Raw genomic sequence first — 22,195 nt, forward strand, 5'->3', positions numbered from 1 at the left:
GTTATGTCGCGGCCGACCTAGCGCAGAGCTGAGGCCTGCGCGCTCTCACTGACCAGACTGGGAGACCTTAAGGATCTAGAATATTCAGTCCCTCGCCCAGTCCAGAAGTTGATTGTAGTTCTCACAGCAAAAGAAAATAATAAAAGAAGAAAAAAAAAAAGGAAAAAGAAACTGTAGTCCCTGGACCAACTGGTCTGCAAGCTCAGCAAAGGCAGAGAGAAGCTGCTCATCCTCCAGGTCACAGCGCAAAAGTTTAGCACACTCGGTCGGAATTTGTGACAGAAGTGCAATGGTGAGGACCGGCCTAGGCGCCGAACCCGCAAACGTGAAAATATTGCGGGCCACAGCCTCCGCTTTTCAGTCAGCCGGATCCTTAAAGGCCGGCAATTCCTCAACCGGAATCATGGTCACTTTATTCAACCTGGAAACAAGGGGATCCACAACCGGTGGAGCAGTCCACTTTTTAAGGAGGGACTCTTTAAAGGGGTATCTCATCGCAAATCGTCTAAGAACCACAAGGGACGATTTGGACGCTCCCACTGTTGCAAAAGCGACACATCTGTCAAAATAGGAGGGAAAGGGAAACACCTTCACTGTTCTAAACAGCTTGTAAGTCCCCAAGAGGACCGACGCCTCGACCGCAGCTTCAGCTTCATCCTTCATTTTTAAAGTTTCACGCACAGACACAATCAGTGTTTCCACCAGTGCCTTTCGTGTGCTGCTACAGGAGTGGAGGAATCTTCCTCACTATTCGAAAAGTCAGGGCTTGTGGCCGCAGACACCGCAGGGTGGGCCACATCCGTGGCCGCCAAATCAGATTCAGGATCTGAGGAGACAGATGAGGCAGGGGAAGGTGGGGACGCTCTTTTCTAGCCCGCCATCCAAAAGCCACCTCCAACCGGGACAGAAAGGACTCCAGGACTGCCGCCATGCATCAATGGATGGTTGGGACCCCGAAGGCCCTGCAGCCTCTGAGAGGGGGTTAGGTGGGGAAACGTGTTCCAAAGACTCCATTAGGAAATAGGAGAACCCCCAAAAAAAGTGTCAATCCCTGCTAAAGGACACCCCCACAGCGTTGATAACACCACCAGGTCTCCAGCAACAGAGCACCCCACGTGCTGCAGCAGAGAGAGGGAGGACCCCACCAGACTCACTGCACCACCAGGATAAACTTTGCTCCACATGTGGCATCCAGGAAAAAGAAAGACCGAAGAGTCAGCACCAGAGGACAAGGAAAGGCTTCCACAGCCGAAATTGCCGACCAGAGGCTCCTCTTTAATGGCCCCGTTGCTTATTAGTATGCCAGACTAACGAAAAATGGCCACCGGACTACACAAACATGGCCGCCGGCCATAAGCAATACAGGCTACAACAAAATGGCCGCTCCATGAGGCTCCCAGGGGGATCCCTGGGGCCAAAGAACAGCATCAGAGGGAAGGGGGGGAACTAGGCAGAGAGCCCCCACCAGGTACAGTTTCCCCCCTCCCCAGCCGATAGCCCAGCCGCCGGTGCCGTGTCCCCCATGCCCTAGCCCCTGAAAACAGTCCAAACCACCACACTACCCAAGATGGGGGGGGGGGCGGGGGAGGGCTAGATGACCCATAGGGACCATCAGAGTACAGGGGGGCCTAACTGGAAGGAGGGGAATCCGGGGATCCAACCGTCCCAGGGAGGGGTCTGCGTCCACCCCAAAAACCCTCCGGGGGGAGAGGGGGACATCTACTCACCATACCGGAAACCAAGCAGGCACCGCTCCAGACAGAACCCCTCACCATGGGAATGGGGGGCTGTCGGCCAGGAGGAATGCTGTGACTCAGGCTGAGACCAGGTTGTATGCAACTTTGTGAGGCGTTTAACTCGCAGGCCAGCCCCCGTCCAGGGGGGCTATGGTCTGCACACACTCGCTGGCCAGACTAGGGTGACCACTGGATCTACATTACCCAGCCCGCCGCCCAGTCTGGCAGTTGATTGTAGATCTTGCAGGAAAAAAACATGGGAGAAAAAAAGCCATTTAAAAATAAAAAAAATTTGCCAGGACCAGAGATCCCAGCAAGGAACTTAGTCCTTACCCCTGACTAGGCAGAAAAAAACTCAGTTCCTATAGTAGAGAGGGAGAGTATACATCCTTGCATTGCCCATAGGCATAGTCAAGTTATTTTTCTGCCTAGTGTCCTTCTCCTGTAGGGGGCAGTATAACCCAATGATCAAGAATCCAGGGGAGCTGTGTCCATCATTGAACGAAAGTATTATTTTAAATTGTAATCACCTGCAGGATCTGGTCACCTTCCTTCATCCCCTCCACTGCTGCAGGGCTCTCTTCTTGAACAGCAGCAACAAATATCCCCACATCATTTCCTCCTGCAAGGCGTAGTCCAATACTTTTTTCTTTTGCAAACTGTATTAAGCGTGCATCTGGGCTATACCTAAAGATAACAAGTGAACATGAGATTCAAGAATTTAAGATGAAATTGGAGATACCAAATAATATCTCAGACGGCATGGGAAGAAATCTGCCATGGCATACATTTAAATTAAAAAAAGTGGATACAAGAGTAACATTTAAAAAAAAAAAAAAAAAAGTGAATAGAAGTGTAGTTTGAGGCTTGTAAAAATGATGCAAGATATTTAACTAAAATCTTTATATCTCATGCTGAACTGGGTGTCTATATATGAGCATAATGCATGCGCTAATACACATTTTTTTACTAAAGGACACTTGGTACCCCACTCGTGGATCATCTTTCTGCTGGTCATAAGCTTGCTCGGTCAGTTCCTTGTATTCACTAAGCACTTGAGGAGATTCCTTTGGATCTGACATAACAAGAGAGAGACAATAATGAACACAATAAAAGAGAAACTGGTATCGGCTATATAAACCCTTAAAAGCAACCCAAAGGATAAGTTTAACACACAGTTTTAAAAGTGATAATTCTAAATTAACTTAATTTCAGTATTTTAGATTTTACACCAAGCATTTATAGAATAAAAAGCAGTAATCAAATCTGTAATCAGATTTCTGATGTTTTTAGTAAAAATTGGAATTCAATATGGAACCCCTGGTCTGGATTTGCCCGCAAGCTTACAGGTTTCGTGCTTTACATCATCTCTCTGTATGGAGTGTGTTCCATTAATTTCATGACTGAAAAGAAAAAAAACATTGCATCACAAACAGCATAATAGGATGTTTGTACTCACTGTAAAATCTTTTTTTTTCCCCCAAAGTTACTGGAGGACACAGCAATGGAATAGAAGATCTTTGTTACATACTGCCAACTACAGGAGGAAGAGGAACAAACACTAGAATATGCAGTTTAATTTTGGGCTCCAGTTCACAAAAAGGATATGGGGAACTGAAAAAAAGTGCAGAGAATGTGAACCAAACTTAAAGAGGCATAAAAAATCTGAGTTAGGAGTAAAGATTAACTGAACTGAATGTATTATCTCTTGAGAAGAGGAGATTAAGGGGGAATATGATCATCTGTATAAATACATAAGTGGTTCATATAATCAATTTTGTGTAGGGTTTTTACCTTTAACGTCACCACAAAGGAAAAGGGAGCATTCTTTACGTCTGGAGAAAAACAGGTTGAACCTTCACACACAGAAGGGCTTCTTCACAGAAAAAGAGCTGTGAAAATGTGAAATTGGTTCCCCCCAAGAACTGGTTCTGGCCAGCTAAGTAGAATCTTTAAAAAAGAGCTGGATTGGGGGGGCATCTTGGAGGAGTGAAGCAGTATTGCCGAGCTCCCGAGCCTTTATACCCTTAGCAACTTTACAGTAGTCACTTACCAATCCTTATTTGCCTGCCCAGGAGAATGACTAGCAAGAGGAAACCCGAGAAGCCTCCACAGCCTCGGATTACTGCTGCCATGGATTGCTTTCTTAAGCAAATCCAGCCAACAGCCTCCACCCCTGAGATGGCAGCAGGTCCTGGAGCACCATCTAAGTTACCGATCGCAGCTCAGACACAGCACTCAGGGCTGTCGGAGACTGAAGGGAATACTAGCAAAAACACACATCCTTTCTCCCTTAGCAACGTGTTGCTGGACATCAGCTTTAATGTGGGAGAACAGACCCACATGAATACAGGCAGACGTGAGCAGTGGCTTCCCTGCCTCAGCTGCGGTTGCTAACACACTCTGAACATTCCTCTCTACCCGCTTATCAACTGGAATAGTACAGCTCCACTTCCAGTGAAAGAAACAGGCTGGCTGGCAGTAGGGTCCCTGCTCCATAACTTACCCACTATAGCCTTTAGTACAGGCGTTAAACCTGCATGAATGTGCTTAAGTATGGGCATTAGACTGGCATTTTACAAGCATTTATGTCGCTATTTAAATGCTCCCCAAATGCCCTATGCATGGTTTTGACACATTTATTGCGCGTTAAGGTTAAAATCGCTCCACAAATGTTTTTTTTTTGTTTTTAACCACTCAAGAACCAGACCTATTTCTGACACTTGTTGTTTACAAGTTAAAATCCGTATTATTTTGCTAGAAAATGACTTCAAACATTACATACATATATATTTATTAGCAAAGACACTAGAGAATAAAATGGTGGTTGTATTTTTTGTATTTGAATCTGCGGTATTTGCGCAGCGGTCTTTCAAGCGCAATTGTTTTGGAAAAAATATATTTCACTGCATTTAAAAAAGCGAAACAGAAGATAATGTTACGCCGAGTAAAAAGATACCCAACATGTCATGCTTCAAAATTGTGCACACTCGTGGAATGGCGACAAACATTTTACTTAAAAATCTCCATAGGGGACGTTTTAAAAATTTCTACAGTTTACCAGTTTAGAGGTACAGAGGAGGTCTAGGGCTAGAATTATTGCTCTCCCTCTAACGATCGCTGTGATACCTCACGTGTGGTTTAAACAAAGTTCACATATGTGAGCGCGACTTGCGTATGCGTTCACTTCTGCGCGCAAGCCCGGAGGAACTGGAATTTTTTTTTTTCCTTATTGATTTTACCTTTTATTTTTACATAAAATCTCTGCTTACGCAGATGATCTACTCTTTTCAATAATTAACCTGTTGATATCACTCCCGAATCTCAATAGAGAGTTTGAACAATATGGTGCCATATCTAATTTGAAGATAAACTTTAACAAATCGAAAGCCATGGGAATAGGACTGCCTATCAGAACTTAAAACAGAACTTTAAATTTAAATGGACAGATAGAGCATTAAGATATCTGGGTACGTTTATACCTGCCAATCCCTTTTGAGTTTTTGAACTTAATTTCTCTACCCTTTTAACTGAAAACCGTCTTCAGCTTGAGAAATGAAACACAGGTTTGTACTCCTGGTTTGGCAAGAGTAACTTGCTCAAGATGACCATACTACCTAGGTTTTTGTATCTTTTCCAAACATTACCAATTAGGATTCCAACTCATTATTTTAAACAAGTAAATTCATTATTTATCAAAATTTACCTGGGCACATAAGAAACCCCGTCTCTCACGACAGTTACTAACCTTACCTAAAAAATATGGGGGAGTGGCACTTCCAGATATTCGCAAATATTACCAGGCTTCTCATCTTCGAAGAAAAATTGACTGGTGTCGACATGGGGATTCTAAACTATGGGTACAAATTGAGCAGGCATATACACCTATTCGCCTCAATAGAGCATTATGGTGTTATGATTATTTATCAACAGAGCTGAAATCACACCAGCTAATAGGCACGGCGTTACAAATTTGCTCACAAATCTGCTTCCAGAACTCTCTTTCTTTGCGTGACTCGCCATTATTCCCTATTTTAGGGAACCCACAATTCATTATGGGATTGGACGCACAACCTTTCAGATCCCTTAGTAAGACAGGTTATTTTCAATCCTCACATTTCTTAAGAGAAGACAAACGGCCTTCATTGGAGACATTAGTTAACAAGATGGAAGTTTTTAGACTTCCTTTTTGGAATGCACTTCAATTATACCATTTTCTATGTTCAATTCCCAATCCTCAGAACTATAGCCGCCAACTGACAACTTTTGAAAGATATTGCTCAGACATAGGGAATCTTTCTCAAGTGATATCTAAAATATACAACTTGATAAATACACCTGAGGTGCAATATCAATTATCCTATTTTGATAAATGGGAGAGGGAATTATCTTGTGCCTTTTCCTCAGAACAGCGACAACGTATGATTAACCTGGTCTTTAACCACTTAAGGACCGAGCCTATTTTTGACACATTTTGTTCACAAGTTAAAATCAGTATTTTTTCCTAGAAAACAACTTAGAACCCCCAAACATTATATATATTATTTTAGCAAAGACTCTGGAGAATAAAATGTCGGTCATTGCAATAATTTTTGTCACGCGGTATTTGCGCAGCGGTCTATAAAGCGCCATTTTTTTGGAAAAATTTTGAAAAATCACATTTCACTGCATTTAAAAAATACTAAACAGTAAAGTTAGCCCATTTTTTTTGTATATTGTGAAAGAACATGTCACGCCGAGTAAATAGATACCCAACATGTTACGGTTTAAAATTGCGCCCCCCCGTGGGATGTCGACAAACTACGGTCAATAGAGATCTCAATCTGCGACGCTTTAAATTTATTTAACGGTTACCAGTTTAGAGTTAGAGTGTAGCTCTTTTTTTAAAATTATTGCTCACACTCTGGCGATCGCGGCGATACCTCACATGTGTGGTTTGAACAGCGATTTCATTTGCGGCTCGACTTGCGTATACGTTTTTTTTTGTGCGCGAGCTAACGGTGACGGGGGCGGCTAAATTTTTTATTTTTTTTTTTTTCCCATTTATTTTATTTATTTTTTTAACTTTATTACAGTTTTAAAAAAAAAAAAAAAATCTGATCACTTTTATTGCTGTCACAAGCAATGTAAACATCCCTTGTGACAGCAATATGTCGTGACAGGTACACTTTATGGAGGGATCGAGGGTCTAAAAGACCCTAGACCCCTCCACTACACTTCCCTGTATGCAAAACGCCAAAAACGGCGTTTTTGCATACAGCCGATTTTCAAATTTGCCGCCTTTTGCGGCACAGTAACCCGGAAGTGACGTCATGGACGCCGCCTCCGGGTTACGTCAACGGAGCCCCGATCGATGCTGTTTCCGGCATTCATCGGGACTCCATCCAGCCGGCGGACGTGCCGGCTGGGTGCTCGGGGCTCCCGGTGGGACGGGAGCCCCGAGCAAAGCCACGGAAGGCGGCGGGAGGGGGGGGGACGTCCCCTCCCGCCCCCCCGGGTACCGATCGAGCGGCTCCCGAGCCGCATCGGTCGGTACCGACGGAAAGCCAACCGCCGGCTTCAAACCACGGTACCGGAATGATGCCTCTAGCTAGAGGCATCATCCCGGTACACTACCGCAAAGTTTACTGACGTAGACCTACGTTAGTATGCGGTAAGTGGTTAAATCATCTATATGTACTAAATATCAAGAGATAAACTTTAAAATTCTGACAAGGTGGTACTATACTCCATATAAGTTACATAGAATCTCAATTAATAATTCTGACCGATGCTGGCGCTGTTCGGAGGAGGAAGGCATGTTACTTCATATCTTTTGGTCCTGCCCTAAATTGACAGATTTCTGGAAAAAAGTTAGAGAGATCATGCAAAAGTTTACATAGTAGGTGAGGTTGAATAAAGACAATAGTCCATCCAGTTCAACCTGTGTAGGTGTGTGTGGCTGTAATCATCTCACGTACCCCTGAATGTTCTGATCCTTGAGATGCACGTCTAATAGTCTTTTGAAAGCCACCATACTACCCGCAGAAACCACCTCTTGTGGTAGAGAATTCCACAATCTTGTGGCCCTAACAGTAAAGAACCCCCCACGTTGCCTGAGGTTAAAATGCTTCTCCTCTAATCGCATTGTATGCCCCCGAGTCCTCATGCAATCCCTTCGACTGAACAGCTTTTTTCCTAAGCTGAGATCCCTATTGAGATATTTAAAAATTGCTATCATGTCCCCCTTCAGGCGTCTCTTCTCCAGGGAGAATAAATCAAGCGATTGCAGACGCTCTTCAAAATTAAGGTCCTCCAATCCCCTAATTAGTTTAGTTGCCCTTCTCTGGACTCTCTCCAGCTCCAACACATCCCCTCCTGAGGACTGGCGACCAGAACTGGACAGAATACTCCAGATGCGTTCGGACCAGAGTTTTTTAAAGTGGAAGAATTATAGACTTATCTCTGGAATACATTCCTTTCTTTATGCATGCTAATATTCTGCTGGCCTTGGCAGCTGCCGCTTGACATTGCATGCTGTTGCCTAGTCTATCATCAACCAAGACTCCCAGATCTTTCTCCATTTTTGATTCCCCCAAGGGTTCCCCTCCTAATGTGTATTGTGCTTTTATGTTTCTAGTCCCCAAGTGGAAAACCTTACACTTCTCCACGTTAAACCTCATTTGCCAAGTCGTTGCCCACTCCGTTATTTTGTCCAGGTCATCCTGTAGGATATCTGCTTCATGCTGTGCACTTATTGCCCTGCCCAATTTTGTGTCATCTGCAAAAACTGATATCGTACTACTGATCCCGTCCTCAATGCTGTTTATGAATAAATTGAACAAGGTTGGTCCCAGTACTGAGCCTTGGGGGACCCCGCTTACTACCTCAGACCAGTCTGAGTATGCGCTGTTTGTTACCACCCTTTGGACACGCCCTTTTAGCCAGTTCCGTATCCAAGAGCAAACCCTGCTGTCGATACCTGCAGACCTTATTTTATAAATGAAGCGCTTATGGGGAACTGTATCAAACGCCTTAGGGAAATCTAAGTACACCACATCCACTGGTCTGCCCCTATCTAGCTCACAGCTCACCTCCTCGTAGAATGTTAAGAGATTGGTTTGACAAGAACGCCCATTTGTAAACCCGTGCTGGTGACTGCTGATGATGCTGTTGTCTTTAGCAAACTCTACGATATAGTCCCTTATCATTCCCTCCAGAAGTTTACATACTACTGATGTCAGACTGACAGGCCTATAATTTCCCGGGAAAATGCCTCTGACCCTTTTTGAATATCGGAATCACGTTTGCTTTCCTCCACTCCCCTGGTACATCTCCTGTCCTAATACTGTCAGCAAAGATCAGGAACAGTGGTCTAGATATAACCTTACTGAGTTCCTTGAGTACTCTCGGATGTACGCCATCCGGGCCTAGTGATTTGTTTGTGTTAAGTTTATCCAGCCTTTCCCTGATTTCACCCTCTGTTAGCCATAGTGGCAAGTCCTGTGTATTACTACTAACCATACAGTCATGGTCAGTGTACCCCTCCGTTTCCTGTGTAAATACTGACGAGAAAAAAGCATTCAGCACGGTTGCTTTTTCAGTGTCCTCTGTAACCATCCTCCCATCATCGTTAATTATGTGTGCAATATGATCTGCCCTAGTTTTTTTTGCTGTTGATATATTTAAAGAATTTCTTTGTTTTTTTTTTACTATCCTCGGCTATTTGTCTCTCAAAGTTTATTTTAGCCATCTTGATTTCGTGTTTACACTTATTTGCCTCCTTGTATTGGTCGAAAGCCAATACTGTGCCCTCTGATTTATATTTCCTGAAGGCCAATTTTTTTCCCCTAATAAGTTTTTTAACGCTACGGTTTAGCCAGCCAGGTTTGGCTTTGTCTCTTCTAAATTTATTTCCCATAGGAATGCACTGCAAGATGCATTTGTTTAATATGTTCCTAAAGCATTCCCATTTTTCCTCTGTGGTCAGTGATCCCAAGGTTTGGTCCCAGTTAACCCTTTCCATCAATGAGTACAATTTTGGAAAATTTGACCTTCTGAAGTTAAGGGTTCTTATGTTCCCCACTTGCCTTGCTATATTGTTATTCACGCTAAATGTGATCATCCTGTGATCGCTAGAGCCCAGGTAGTCCTGGACTCCTACCTCCGAGATTAGGTCTGGGTCATTAGTGATCAATAGATCCATGATTGCGTTTTCTCTAGTAGGAGAATCCACCAACTGTGACATGTAATTATCCTGTAAGGTTTCCGTGAATAGACGGGCCTTATGCGAGTGTGTAGTCCCCTCTCTCCAGTCAATGTCGAGATAATTGAAGTCCCCCAATATGATGACTGATCCTAGCTTTGCCACTTTACCCAAAAGTGCTAAAAATTCCAGCTCTACCTCCTCCCCTTGTTTAGGTGGCCTATAGCAAACCCCCACAATTACTTTTCCCTTTTCTCCTTCCCTATGGAGTTCTACCCATACGGATTCTAACTCCATACTCATCCCTTCCGTAATGTCACTCCTCTCAATCACCCTTACATTGTTCTTGACGTAGAGACATACCCCTCCCCCTCTTTTTCCTACCCTGTCCTTCCGGTACACCGAATACCCTTCCGGTACACCGAATACCCTTGGATATTTGCCAGCCAGTCATGTGAGGGGTCGAACCAAGTCTCCGCTATTTCCACAAGGTCTATGTTCTCCTCATGTACTAATATTTCCAACTCATCCATTTTATCAGCTAGGCTCCTGGCATTAGCATATACCCCCTTTTAGTTTTACGGGAGTTAAACGTGATTGGTGGTTATGTTTATTCCTGTTTGGTCTGAGGTTCTCCCGCACAGACCTACCAATTGACGTTGTGGACCTACTGTCGCTGCTGACTCTACAACTGCCTTCAGTCCTTTGCTCCCTCCTAACTGACTCTACTTCTGAGCCCTCCCCCCCGTCTCCTAGTTTAAAAGCCCCTCCAACTTGGTGGCCATCTTTCTCCCCAAAAGAGCTGTACTGTCCCCATTAAGGTGCAGCCCATCCTTACTAAAGAGCAGGTAGCCGACTGAGAAGTCAGCCCAGTTCTCCAGGAACCCAAACCCCTCCTTCCTACACCAGTTCCTCAGCCACTTGTTAAGTTCCCTAATCTCCTTCTGCCTCTCTTGTGTGGCTCGAGGTACAGGCAGTATTTCAGAGAAAACCACCTTGGAGGTCCTTTTCCTCAATCTATTACCCAAGTCCCTGAAATCGTTCTTTAGGATCCTCCACCTACCTTTTACTTTACAGAAGATGAGATCCTAGAGAACCCGGCCTTTTTTCTTTTACAATTAAATATACCAGTGAAAAGATATAGAAAATCGGTGTTGTGTCACCTTGCGAATGCAAGCAATGCAGCCTCGCCAGCAGTGTTCAGCAATGCAGCCTCATCAGTATTCTCCAGCAATGCAGCCTCGCCAGCGCAGTGTCCATATATGCAGCCTCGCAAGCGCCATTGACCCTAGGAGGAAAAGTGTGTGTTCTATGCCGATAAATACGGTAATTTTGGCTATTCTATATTGCAGCATTTGATGTCAATTTTTGCTCTGTCTGTGTGCTTTAAGCTCCTGAAGAAGCGGTGAACCTGTTTCCTGCCCCCTACAGGAGTAGGACACTAGGCATTCTCTATGCTATAGGATGTCAGTTTTGTAACAAAGAAGTGTCAGAGAAAACAATACCAACCCAACTCAAAATAGAGGGGCGGGTAGTGCGTCCGTCAATGAGCTTCAGAGAAAAGGATTTTACGGTAAGACAAGACAAAAATCCAATTTTCTCTATCATTCATTGACGGATGCAGTCTCTGTTCTTCATAACAGTAGGGACGTCCCAAGGCAGTGCCATAAACCATGAGGGGTGGGACAGCAGAAAATAATTCCCCAAGGCTGAACCACAGCCAACCAGGCAACATTGGACTCATCAGAACAACAAGATGACACCCACATGAAAACAACATTAAAACACCCTCAAGGGAGACAAACACCCTTAAATGGTAGCCTGCAAAACATTGCAGCCAAAGCAGGCATCTGCAGATGCCAGCACATACACCTTATAAAACTTCCTTAAGGTATGAACAGACGACCAGGTAGCCACATTGCAAATCTGAACCACAGATGCCTGATGGCGAAAGACCCAGGAAGCATTAAGCTCCCGAGTAGAATGGGCCTTAACACGGAAAGGAAGAACCCGACCCTTAATTGAATAAGCATGCAAAACCGTCTGTCTAATCCATCTGAAAATAGACGCAGAAGACGCAGGCAGCCCTTTCTTTGGTCCATTCGTGAGAAAAAGATTGAATCTGACTTTCGAAAGACTCAGTCGCCAAGTACACCCTGATTGCCTGAACCACATTCAAAGTATGCAGTGCAAATTCCTTAGGATGTCTAGGCTTAGGACACAAGGAGGGTAACACAATGTCCTCGTTTAAATGGAAACTGGAAACCACCTTCGGAAGGAAGGATGGATCCGGGTGAAGCACCACTTTATCCCTGCGAACCACCAGATAGGGAGAATGACAGGACAATGCCGCCGCTTCCGACACCCTGCACGCAGAAGTAATAGCGACCAAGAAGGCCACCTTCTGAGATAAGGTAAGCAGGGAAATATCCCAAATTTTTCTGGAGGTTTCTGGAGAACCAAAAGCACAAAATTAGGATCCCAAGGTGGCAATGGAGGTCGCACTGGAGGAGCCAAGTGTCGCACCCCTTGGATAAAGCTATGCACCAGGGAATGGGAAGCTAATGGCTTTTGGAAGAAAATTGCCAAGGCTGAAACTTGACCCTTGATAATACTCAAGGCCAATTTTTGATCAACTCCCCGTTGAAGGAAAGCCAAGATCCGAGCCACCGCGTAAAAGCAAGGGGGAACCCCAAGAGACTCACACCACGCCACGCAATATACGACTTCCAGATACGCTGATAGATCTTTCTAAAAGATGTTGCTTTTCTCACTTTAAGCAGAGTGGGAATCACTGCAGCAGACAATCCACTGTCCTTCAGCACCTGGCTTTCAACACCCAAGCCGTCAAAGCCAGCAACTGTAAAGCAGGATGGAAGATTGGTCCTTGAGACAGCAGATCCTCCCTGAGAGAAGTCTCCAAGTAATGTCTGCGACAAGCCTGAGCAAGTTGGTGTACCAAGCTCGGCGAGGCCAGTCCAGGGCCACAAGGATGACCAGAATCCCTTCCGCCTCGATCCTGCGAAGAAGTTTTGGCAGCAACTTTAGCGGAGGAATGGCATACATCAGCCGATACTGACCCCACGGAGCCACCAGCACGTCTGTGGCGTCTGCCAGAGGGTCCTGACAGCGGGCCACAAAACTCTGCACTTTCCCATTGATCCGAGACGCCAACAGATCTAGGTCTGGAGTGCCCCAACAAAGGCACAGCTGCTGGAACACCTCCGGATGGAGAGACCATTCCCCTGGAGCCAAGGTCTGCCGACTGAGGTAATCCCCTGCCAATTTTCCTGGAATGTGAATGGCGGAGAGAGCCAGAACAAAGCGTTCCACCCACCAAAGGATGCCTGCCACCTCCAAGGCTGCAATGTGCCCCCTTGGTGATTGATATAAGCCACTGCCGGGGCATTGTCCGATTGAATGCGCACCGGACTGCCCTGAAGGTACTTCGTCCAGTGGACTAGGCAAAGCCCATTCACTCTTTACTCCAGAACATTGATCGGTAACCTGGATTCTTCCAGGGACCAAACTCCTTGAGTAGAAAGCTTGCCGAGAACATCTCCCCACCCGAACAGACTGGCAACCGTGGTGATCAATGTCTAATATATGGGGAGGAAGGATTTTCCTTGTTTGAGCGTCGGGGACTGAAGCCACCATAACAAGGACCCCCTGGTCATCTGGATCTGGTTGTCTGGGGAACTTGGATCTTTGTTTCATTTGAGAAGGATTTCCTTCTGGAGGATTCTCGTGCGAAAGGTACAGCCTCGAAGGACGACACTATCAGTCTCAGAACTCTCATACAAGTCCGAAGGGACGACCATTTGCTGGACAGCAATAGCTGAATCGCAGTCTGGAGTTTAAAGTTTGTCCGGAGGAAGAAAAACCCTGGCTGAGGACGAGTCCAAAGTCAGACTCGGATAATCCAGTCTCATGGAAGAAACCAGGGACGACGTATGAAGGTTCAGAATCCACTCTAACTCCTCCAAAGTTCTCGTGGTGACCTCTAAGTTTGTCACCATGGGACACTCCGCACGGAGAAGCAGATCGTCCAGGTAACCCAGGACCAATATCCCCCTCTGGCGTAACAATGCCAGAACTGGAGCAAACACCTTTGTGAAGACCCGAGGTGAGACCAAAGGGTAAACGCCACAAACTGAAATTGATCCTCTCCCATGGCAAAACAGAGAAACCGTTGATGTCTTGGACATATTAGGATGTAAGCAGGTCCAGGATTGGACGCATCTTGAGGTGATCCACGAGGTGGTTGTGCTGGTGGAATAGCCTTGGTGCTCCCTTCCCAATATTAACCGCACTCACCAGAATTCCATACCCCTACAGGGGTGATGGGCGTAGCAATCAGGGGGTAATCACATCAGAGCTCATCGATCCTTATTGGATTTCCCAGCTAGATTCACCTCTGAAGTATGGGGGCAATGATCTCCAGTGTGTAATACCCACTCAGAATGGCATCAAGAAAGGGGGGTGTATGGAGATCCGGACATTTTTAGCTGTAAAAAGCAAGTTTGTGTTGGGAAGGGAGCACCAAGGCTATTCCACCAGCACAACCACCTCGTGGATCACCTCAAGATTTTCAGCTTTGGGATCTCAAAAGATTATTCACTTTATGGACTATCATTTTATATGCACCTAGTCACTTATGCATTAGCCAGGTTATTACTCAAGGAATTTATCCCCAAAACTTACCACCAACTTTTTGGCCCAGGAATTGTTTTTGGGATCATTCACTTATTTATAACCATTCATAGATCTAATCACTGTCATTTTTTGCACAATTTACTGGATCTCTTTCCATTGTAGTTTGTCCCTTTCCTCATAAAATACTAGTCACAGTAGACCATCACAAGCACTTCAGTTTTTTTGGATTACATATCATTCCATTGTTCTACTCACCTATATTTATTTGAATATATAGAGTCACTTGTGTGGTATTATTCATACTAATACAGTATATTACACCTTTCCTGTATTATCGCTTGGGACATTGTGTCCATCTAGTGGTATCACCCAAACATGGTTGATACCACATATTGCACTTTAGCCCTCATCACTATTTCTGACACTTTATTGCTAATATATTCACTTTTTATGAATGCATTTATTTATGGTATACATTTTAATTCAAATATTTATTTTACACGGATGTATTTATTTATGTTGTAAACTGCATTTAGCATTTATTATACAGATTGTCATACAAATTATTCACTGAACATATATTTTTAGATTTAACTAGTTCCATTTACTTTTTACTATCTGCATATTTATATGGAAGTATTGCTGCTATTTCTTGTTAGCAACCTTCGCATTTGACACTTTAACAATTTAGAGTTCACACTAACTTAGTGCACCTATTGACCCAGGCAGCGCCATTACCTTCTCTTCCCCCCCCCCCCCCCTTATACATCACATATACCCTTTTAGGGTTATATTTAGGAGGTAGTGAAAAAACAAAGGTGACCAGCGCTATGGAATATCTAAAAAATTAGGAAATGGGTAAATACAGGCGTAAGCGGCCACAAACCAACCTCTAGCATGAGCTAGGGGCACGATATATGTGAGAGAAAGGGAGTTTGTATACGGCGCTGCCTGTTTGAGCAGTTTCTCCCAAAAAAAGGGGGAATAATGACCCCCACGCAAAGGTATGTGCACTAAATAAATAATGCAATGGTAAGTAAAAGTATGTGTACTAAAACAAATAACACAGTGGTAGGTGTTAGTGCAGGGGGTGGATTGGCATGCACCCACCAGAAACAAAGTGCACAGTGCAAATTAAATAAATAATATAAGTGACTGTTCATATAAATAGATAAAAATGACTTCTCATATGGATAAATTCAACGAATAAAAAGGTGCATAAAATTGCCTGTTTATTGCCTGTAATAGTGCCAGTGGAAAGTGTACAGACAATGCAATTATGGTGAGCCAACAGTGATTAAAATTCTCATTGACAACAGGAAAAAAATTATAAAATATAAAAATTGGAGAAAAGTCCATTCTTCTTGTGTTCACTTGCCTTGGGACCATAGATTGCTTAGATGGGTTCCCCAGCCCCAACTGCTGGCATCTGTTGTCAGAATGCATAAAATGGGTAATATTCAATGTATGCCCAACTGCAAGTTCTCCCAGTTCTTCCACCACCATAGGGAGCGCTTCGCTCTGGAGGGGATGGTCACTCTTTTCTCCAAGTCCATGCCCTTCAGATTTTCCAGGAGGAAATTCTGCAACCCCCTCTGGTGGAAATGGGCCCATTGCATCGCGGGGATAAATGTTGTCATCGGGCCCAGTACCGACATTACCTCCCTCACAGTAAAACTGATTGGACTGCAGAGAAGTCATATTCTGCTGCAGTCAGATAATCTTCTCCCCTGGCAAGATTATCTTCTGGTCTGTGAACTGAATGATATAACCTAGAAAGTGAATCCACAGATGGTGACATATTTGACTTTTCTTGATTTACAATCCACCACAGCTGCTGAATATTCTGCTGTGCTTTGGCCAGGTCCAATAGGAGCTCTTCCTTGGACTGTGCCATGAAAAGTAGATCGTCCAGATATGGAACAACCGTAATGGACCGGAGCCTAAGGCTGGCCATACACTATACAATTTTCTTGTTCAACTTTCCTTTAGATTTACCAAAACCATGTAATATAAGTTCAAACCTGAACACTTTCAATTTGTATGCAATCAGGCAGGCCCTTGCACTACATAGTTGAAGGTAAATCTAAAGGAAATTTAATAAGAAAATTGTATAGTGTATGGCCAGCCTTAGCGGGACCAGGACCTCGGCTAGTAAAAAATCTCAGAGCTGAAGATAGCTCGAAGGGGAGGACTCTGCACTGAAAATTATAAACATTTTCTCCAATTTGAATTGCTAGACGAAGATACTTTTGAAAATTTTCCCCTTATAGGGTATGCAGGTAGGCATCCTTTAGGTCTAATGTTGCCATAAAGACATCCTTCTGTAGCAGATTTCCTATTGAATAAATCGATTCCATTCCAAATTTTTTGTATCGAACAGATGTATTCAAGGGTCGACGGTACGGAATTTACCTGTATTTTCCAGACGGTTTCTTTATTATGAAAACGTGCAAGTAAAAACCACTTCCTTGTTCTTGTACTGGAACTGGTACTCAGGGCTGCTGATAGAAATCGTGGGGCCCCGTACAGCCTACCTGATGGGGCCCCCTTCAGCCCCACCCTTGGCCCCTCCCTAGACCCCGCCTTGAAACATTTGCATGTAAAAATCGGACAGGCAGGTTGTACCCATGTTGACCTATTACTTGGGTACAATCAGCCTGCCTTAGCCGGTCCCTGCTAACCTGGGCAAGATTGTAATCATCTATGGCTGGCTTAACTGACACTTACATCAATAGTGACACCAAAACAGTGATCAGCTAAATTACTGTATAGTGTACACTATATTAATGCCACTGGCTGGGTTAAAATCAAGGGGCAATGAAGGGGTTAACTGTGTGCCTAACAAGTGTCATGTGTGTAACATGTGCTGCTTTTACTAACAGATCTGGCTGTTTTTTCTCCCTGCTTTGCAAGGAGAAGAAATAGCCAGAATATTGATCTGTGTATGAAGCCCCATATTTGTAAACACAGGACACTGTGCTGTGATTGGCTACAGCTGATCAGCATGTCTCGGCCCTAAATCTTTCTAGGACCTGCTGACAAAATTCGGCTGTAGCCAATGACAGAGTGGGTTAGCAGCAGGCACACGCATGCGTGTCCCTAACCTGGAACAGGCTGGATGACGTACATGTATGTCATCCAGCCTGCCTGTACCACCCTTCTGCAGAAAATGTACTGAGGGCGTGGGGCAAGCAGTTAAAGGGAAAATGTTAGTGTTGGGTTCACACGACAGGTCTGATCAGGTCTGCCTGTCCATTTTACAGGTGGTCCTGCTCTGACCCTCCATTCACTACTATAGAGAGAAGGATCTAAATTAACTTGTGTCCATTTACACCTGCCTACCTCCAATTTGATTCGCTAACCAAAATGGAAGGGGATCTGTTCCCTTCTAGCGGATCAGATTGGATGACAGTTGGGTGTAAACAGACAGCCAGTTTGTTTACACCAGCCATCCTTAGAGCAGACCAGGCTGTGTCCATGTCGGCTCTGCATAAGCTGAGTGGACATGGACCTGTAATCTGCCCACTTTGCTCATTGGGGGATTAGCTGATAGATCCCCCGTTGAACAAGCAGATTCCGCCCCTTGTGAAAGAAGCCTTGATAACAGACAGCAACACTGGTAGGTTAAGATTACCAGCATTAAGATAACACACAGGCAGCAGGTTCTCGGTCACATCGTGTCACATAGCATGGCTGTTGGTTGCTGACCTTGTTAACTTATGACCAATCAGCATCCAACAGCCATGCTATGTGACACACTGTGACAGTGAATCTGCTGACTGCTGTCTGTGTGTGTGTTATAGATGGGTGACATAGTAATGTGCAGTGCAGTAATTCCATAGTTACCAATATTCCAAAAAAGTTTTTAGGGACACCTTTTATTCACTGTTTCCATAGAGCTGCTGTAGGCAGAGCATGTACTTTAATTAGGGGCAGGACATTCATTTATTATGGACGTGGTCCTACAAGTAGTTTAATCATGTGCCTCCATCATGGATCTGACAGCAATTAAATAGTTAATCATGTCCAGCCACCAGGCCAAGAAGGATCTTCTAGCAATAAGGTTAATCATGGCTCTAATCACCAGGGATCTTAGGCTAATAAGATCCCTGGTGGCTAAAGACATGTTTAACTATTTCTTTGCTGTCAGATACCTGATAGAAGCACGATTAACCCTTTTTTTGATAGCAGATCCCTTGTGGAAATACATGAATAACCCTTTAATCTAGCTATTAAAGGGGTAAATGTACATTTCCACCAGGAATCTGCTAGCAATAAAATGGTTAATAATCATGACTTCCAAAACAGAGATCTTCTACAAACAAAGGGTTAATCACACATTTCCAATTCATCTGCCAGCAATAAAAGGGTGAATGTCCAGTCACCAGGGATCATCTTCTAGGAATGAATGGACACAGCACTTCCTCCAATGCCCCCCCCCCAAAATACAGCCTGAAATATGGCCCCCTTCTCTCATGACAACTCTGTGGCCAAACATATCATCTATATTACTGTACAGTTACCTTCACACCATCTTCTTCCATATTCTCTTATGCTGACAGTAGTGCTGAGATCAGACCTGGAGTGTTTTAGCCGCTGACATGTGCATAGGCAGTGCTTATTCAGAACTTGAAGCCTATACCTGCTTGGTAAAAAAAAGTCCCCCTTCTTTACAGCGGCTACTAATGGTGAGGAGAGGTACTGCAAGCCTATATCAATAGACTGTCAGGCTGAGCTGCTGTGTGCTTGGCTGGAATTGGCTCACACAAACGAGTCTGTATTTCCAGGACAACGGCTGGGAAAAAGATAAGGCGGGACATTGAGAGCTTTCTCTCTCCTCCTGGATGCGGTCAGCTGCCTGCCTCTCGCTCTCCATCTCTCTCACACTCAGAGTCTGATTACTGAGTGGAGAGCGGAGTGAAGGAAGATCACTCCGCCAGCTGGGAATTTACAGCTGGGACATGTAGACCGGGCATTGAATGCACTGTGCATGCGCCCGAAAATGAAAGAAAAGTCCCTCCACTCTCACCAACAAAGATCACCATAGAGGGGCCCAGAAAATAGTAATAATAATCCCCCCTAAGCTAGAGGTAGCTGCTAAGCGGGGGTGTAAGAAAGTCAGTTTTTTCAAAATTCTGCACTGACTGTGTGGTTGCCCGGGCCCCCCCCCTGCAGAGCTCGATACAACAGGGCCGGTTGTACTGACTTATCAGCGGCCCTGCTGGTACCAATACATTTGTATCCACCAATTCTCCTATAAGTAATGGTAAAGCTTGAGCCTTTGCTGGGTCTCTTGGTAATTTTGTGACAAGAATCCTGCTAGTGGAGTCCTGTGAAATTCCATTGCATATCCCTGTATTTAGGATACATTTTATAGACGTTACTTTTTCCAACTGAGGGAGTAATTTTGTCAGTCTTCCTCCCACTGGGGCCTTGGCATCATTGGGGTTTTGATTTGGAGGGTTAAAGAGAATACCTCCCCACCCTTTACCCTTGTGACTCATACAATATTTCTTGAGTCTAACATCTTTTTCTCCCTTGGGTGGTTCCTTTTGGGGATGAAATAAAATTCCTTGGAAAATCCTCCTTCACAGGAAATGTTTTCCTTTTGTCTGCTGTTCTTTACAGGGCAGCTGCTAAATCTGGCCCAAAAAGCAGATCCCCAGAGATGGGAACGCTGTAAACACTGAGTTTAGATGCTGTGTCTTTCGACCAGGTTTTTACCTGTACAGCTCTTCTAGCTGCTACTGAGAGAACAATTCACTCAGTTGATGCATCTGCTATAAATCCAATGGCCTTGAACAACATTGGAAAGGATTTCAGAAGCTCTTCTCTTGGAGCACCTGCAACAAAATGATCCTGTATTTGCGAGAGCCTGAATTCAAAATTTCTGGCAAGGCAAGTTGTAGCCAAGGCTGGTTTTAAATTGGCCGTGGATGCATCCCAGGTCCTTTTCAGAATTATGTCTGCCCTTCTATCTATGGGATCATTAGGATGTACCATATCTTCAAATACCAAATCTGATTGTTTGGATACCTTTAAGGTGCTGAAATAAAAATGCCTTCTGGTCAGGTTCAGACCATTCTTTGCGTATTAAATCATGGAAAATTTGATGTACTGGGAAAACTCTTGCTTTCTTTTTCCCCAAACCCTGATACATCTTGTTGTGTCTAGAGAATTGTGTTTCTTAGAATTCTGTTTCTTCTTCTGAAATCTCCAGGGTGTCATAAATTGCACCTAGTAGATCATCCACCTCCTCTAGGGACTGTATGTACTTTGCATTCTTGCTCAATTTGGTTTGGCTTTAACGGATTCAGAGTCAGAATATTCCAGCCTGGTCAAGGCAGGGCTAGGTTCTCTAGGACCCAGAGCCTCAATTGAACCAGAGTTTGTTGGCCCAGGAGAGGAAGGTACAGTATCCGTGCAACTGGTAGAAGCAGGGAGTGTGCTTGCATCGGAGAAAAGTTTTCGGAATGCCTTGAATGAGCTAATTAATTTAGCTAGAGGAGAATCTGATTCAGATTTAAGATGACTGGCAATACATTGCTTGCACAAGTCACAATTTGATCATTTCTTCTAGGCAGATCTATCCTCCTTAGACGCCTCCTTATTCTGCAGAAAAAAAAACACAAGGAAGCGAGGCTAAGGCGCTTGGCCCCAAAAGGAAAAACACCACCACCAAGTAAAAAAGCACATGCCACCACTGAGTCCAGTGTCCTTCCAGGACTGTGAGGAACCCACCACCAAGGGTCTCCCCAGTCCAGCCCTCTAAAAAATAATTTTTATCACACATCAAGCATGACAGCCGCATACCTGTGCATGGCTGGTGCCGGTTTCCCCTGAGTGTCCTGGGAGGAAGCCTCCATGGTCCCCCTCTGCTCCGGTGCCCTCTGCTATATGTTGGTCGGGTTATGGAACCACAGCCTGGCCCTCCCTTTCCTCCCTGCACCCCGAGACCCGGAACGGGAGTCTCAATGCACGCAGATGAAAATCACATCCTGCCGGAAGAGAACGCCCAGTGCCCCTGGCCCAGCATTGTCTGGCGCGTATGGAGGGAGGCTAAGCAGCTGCCTCACCCAATCAGTTTCAGCCGCAGAGGAATCATTGTCATCTTGCCGCTGACCCTCACCGGGTACCGAAGGAGGTAGGGTGAGGGTCTGCTCCTGTCAACTGGATGGTACCTGTGACTCCAATCCAGGTGAGGCCATATGCAGTGCACCACTCTGCCTCTGCTGGGTATGACCCGGTCCCCCTGCAGACTATTCCTCCTTCACTCCCTCTAAGAGATGGAGTCCTCCCTGGAAAAAAAAAACACTTTAAAAACACGGCTCCTCAGGCAAACACAAACACAAATAACTAGCCATGTTCCTGAGGACCCACCTTTTGAAGTGTTTGGGCAATATGTTTCCTGTGCTAATGGGAGGAGCTCAATCGCTCAAGGGCTGTCCTGGAAGATGAATGGGAAAAAAATGTCCTTACATGAGGTCTCCAACTTACAAGCCGACCTTAATGCACTGTTTAATTGGGAAACTATGTGGCAGATAAATTTTAAAGTTGATAAATGTAAAGTTATGCACTTGGGGGCACGAATATGCATGCATCATACATACTAGGG

The 22,195-nt window shown here is 44.7% G+C and overlaps 1 protein-coding gene across 1 annotated transcript in view; it reads right to left on the reverse strand.

Moving 5' to 3' along the window:
• TJP3 (tight junction protein 3) overlaps positions 1–22,195 on the reverse strand; it is a 498,480-nt gene that overhangs the window by 193,267 nt on the left and 283,018 nt on the right. Inside the window, exons 9-11 of the mRNA XM_082257146.1 lie at positions 3,084–3,139; positions 2,724–2,811; positions 2,267–2,423 (exon numbers count right to left, since the gene is read on the reverse strand). Of these exons, the coding sequence (XP_082113272.1) occupies positions 2,267–2,423; positions 2,724–2,811; positions 3,084–3,139 (301 nt within the window). The remainder of the gene's footprint in view (positions 1–2,266; positions 2,424–2,723; positions 2,812–3,083; positions 3,140–22,195) is intronic.

This window comes from Pelophylax lessonae (genome assembly GCF_965119305.1).
Source record: "Pelophylax lessonae genome assembly, chromosome: 1".
Lineage (NCBI taxonomy): Eukaryota > Metazoa > Chordata > Amphibia > Anura > Ranidae > Pelophylax > Pelophylax lessonae.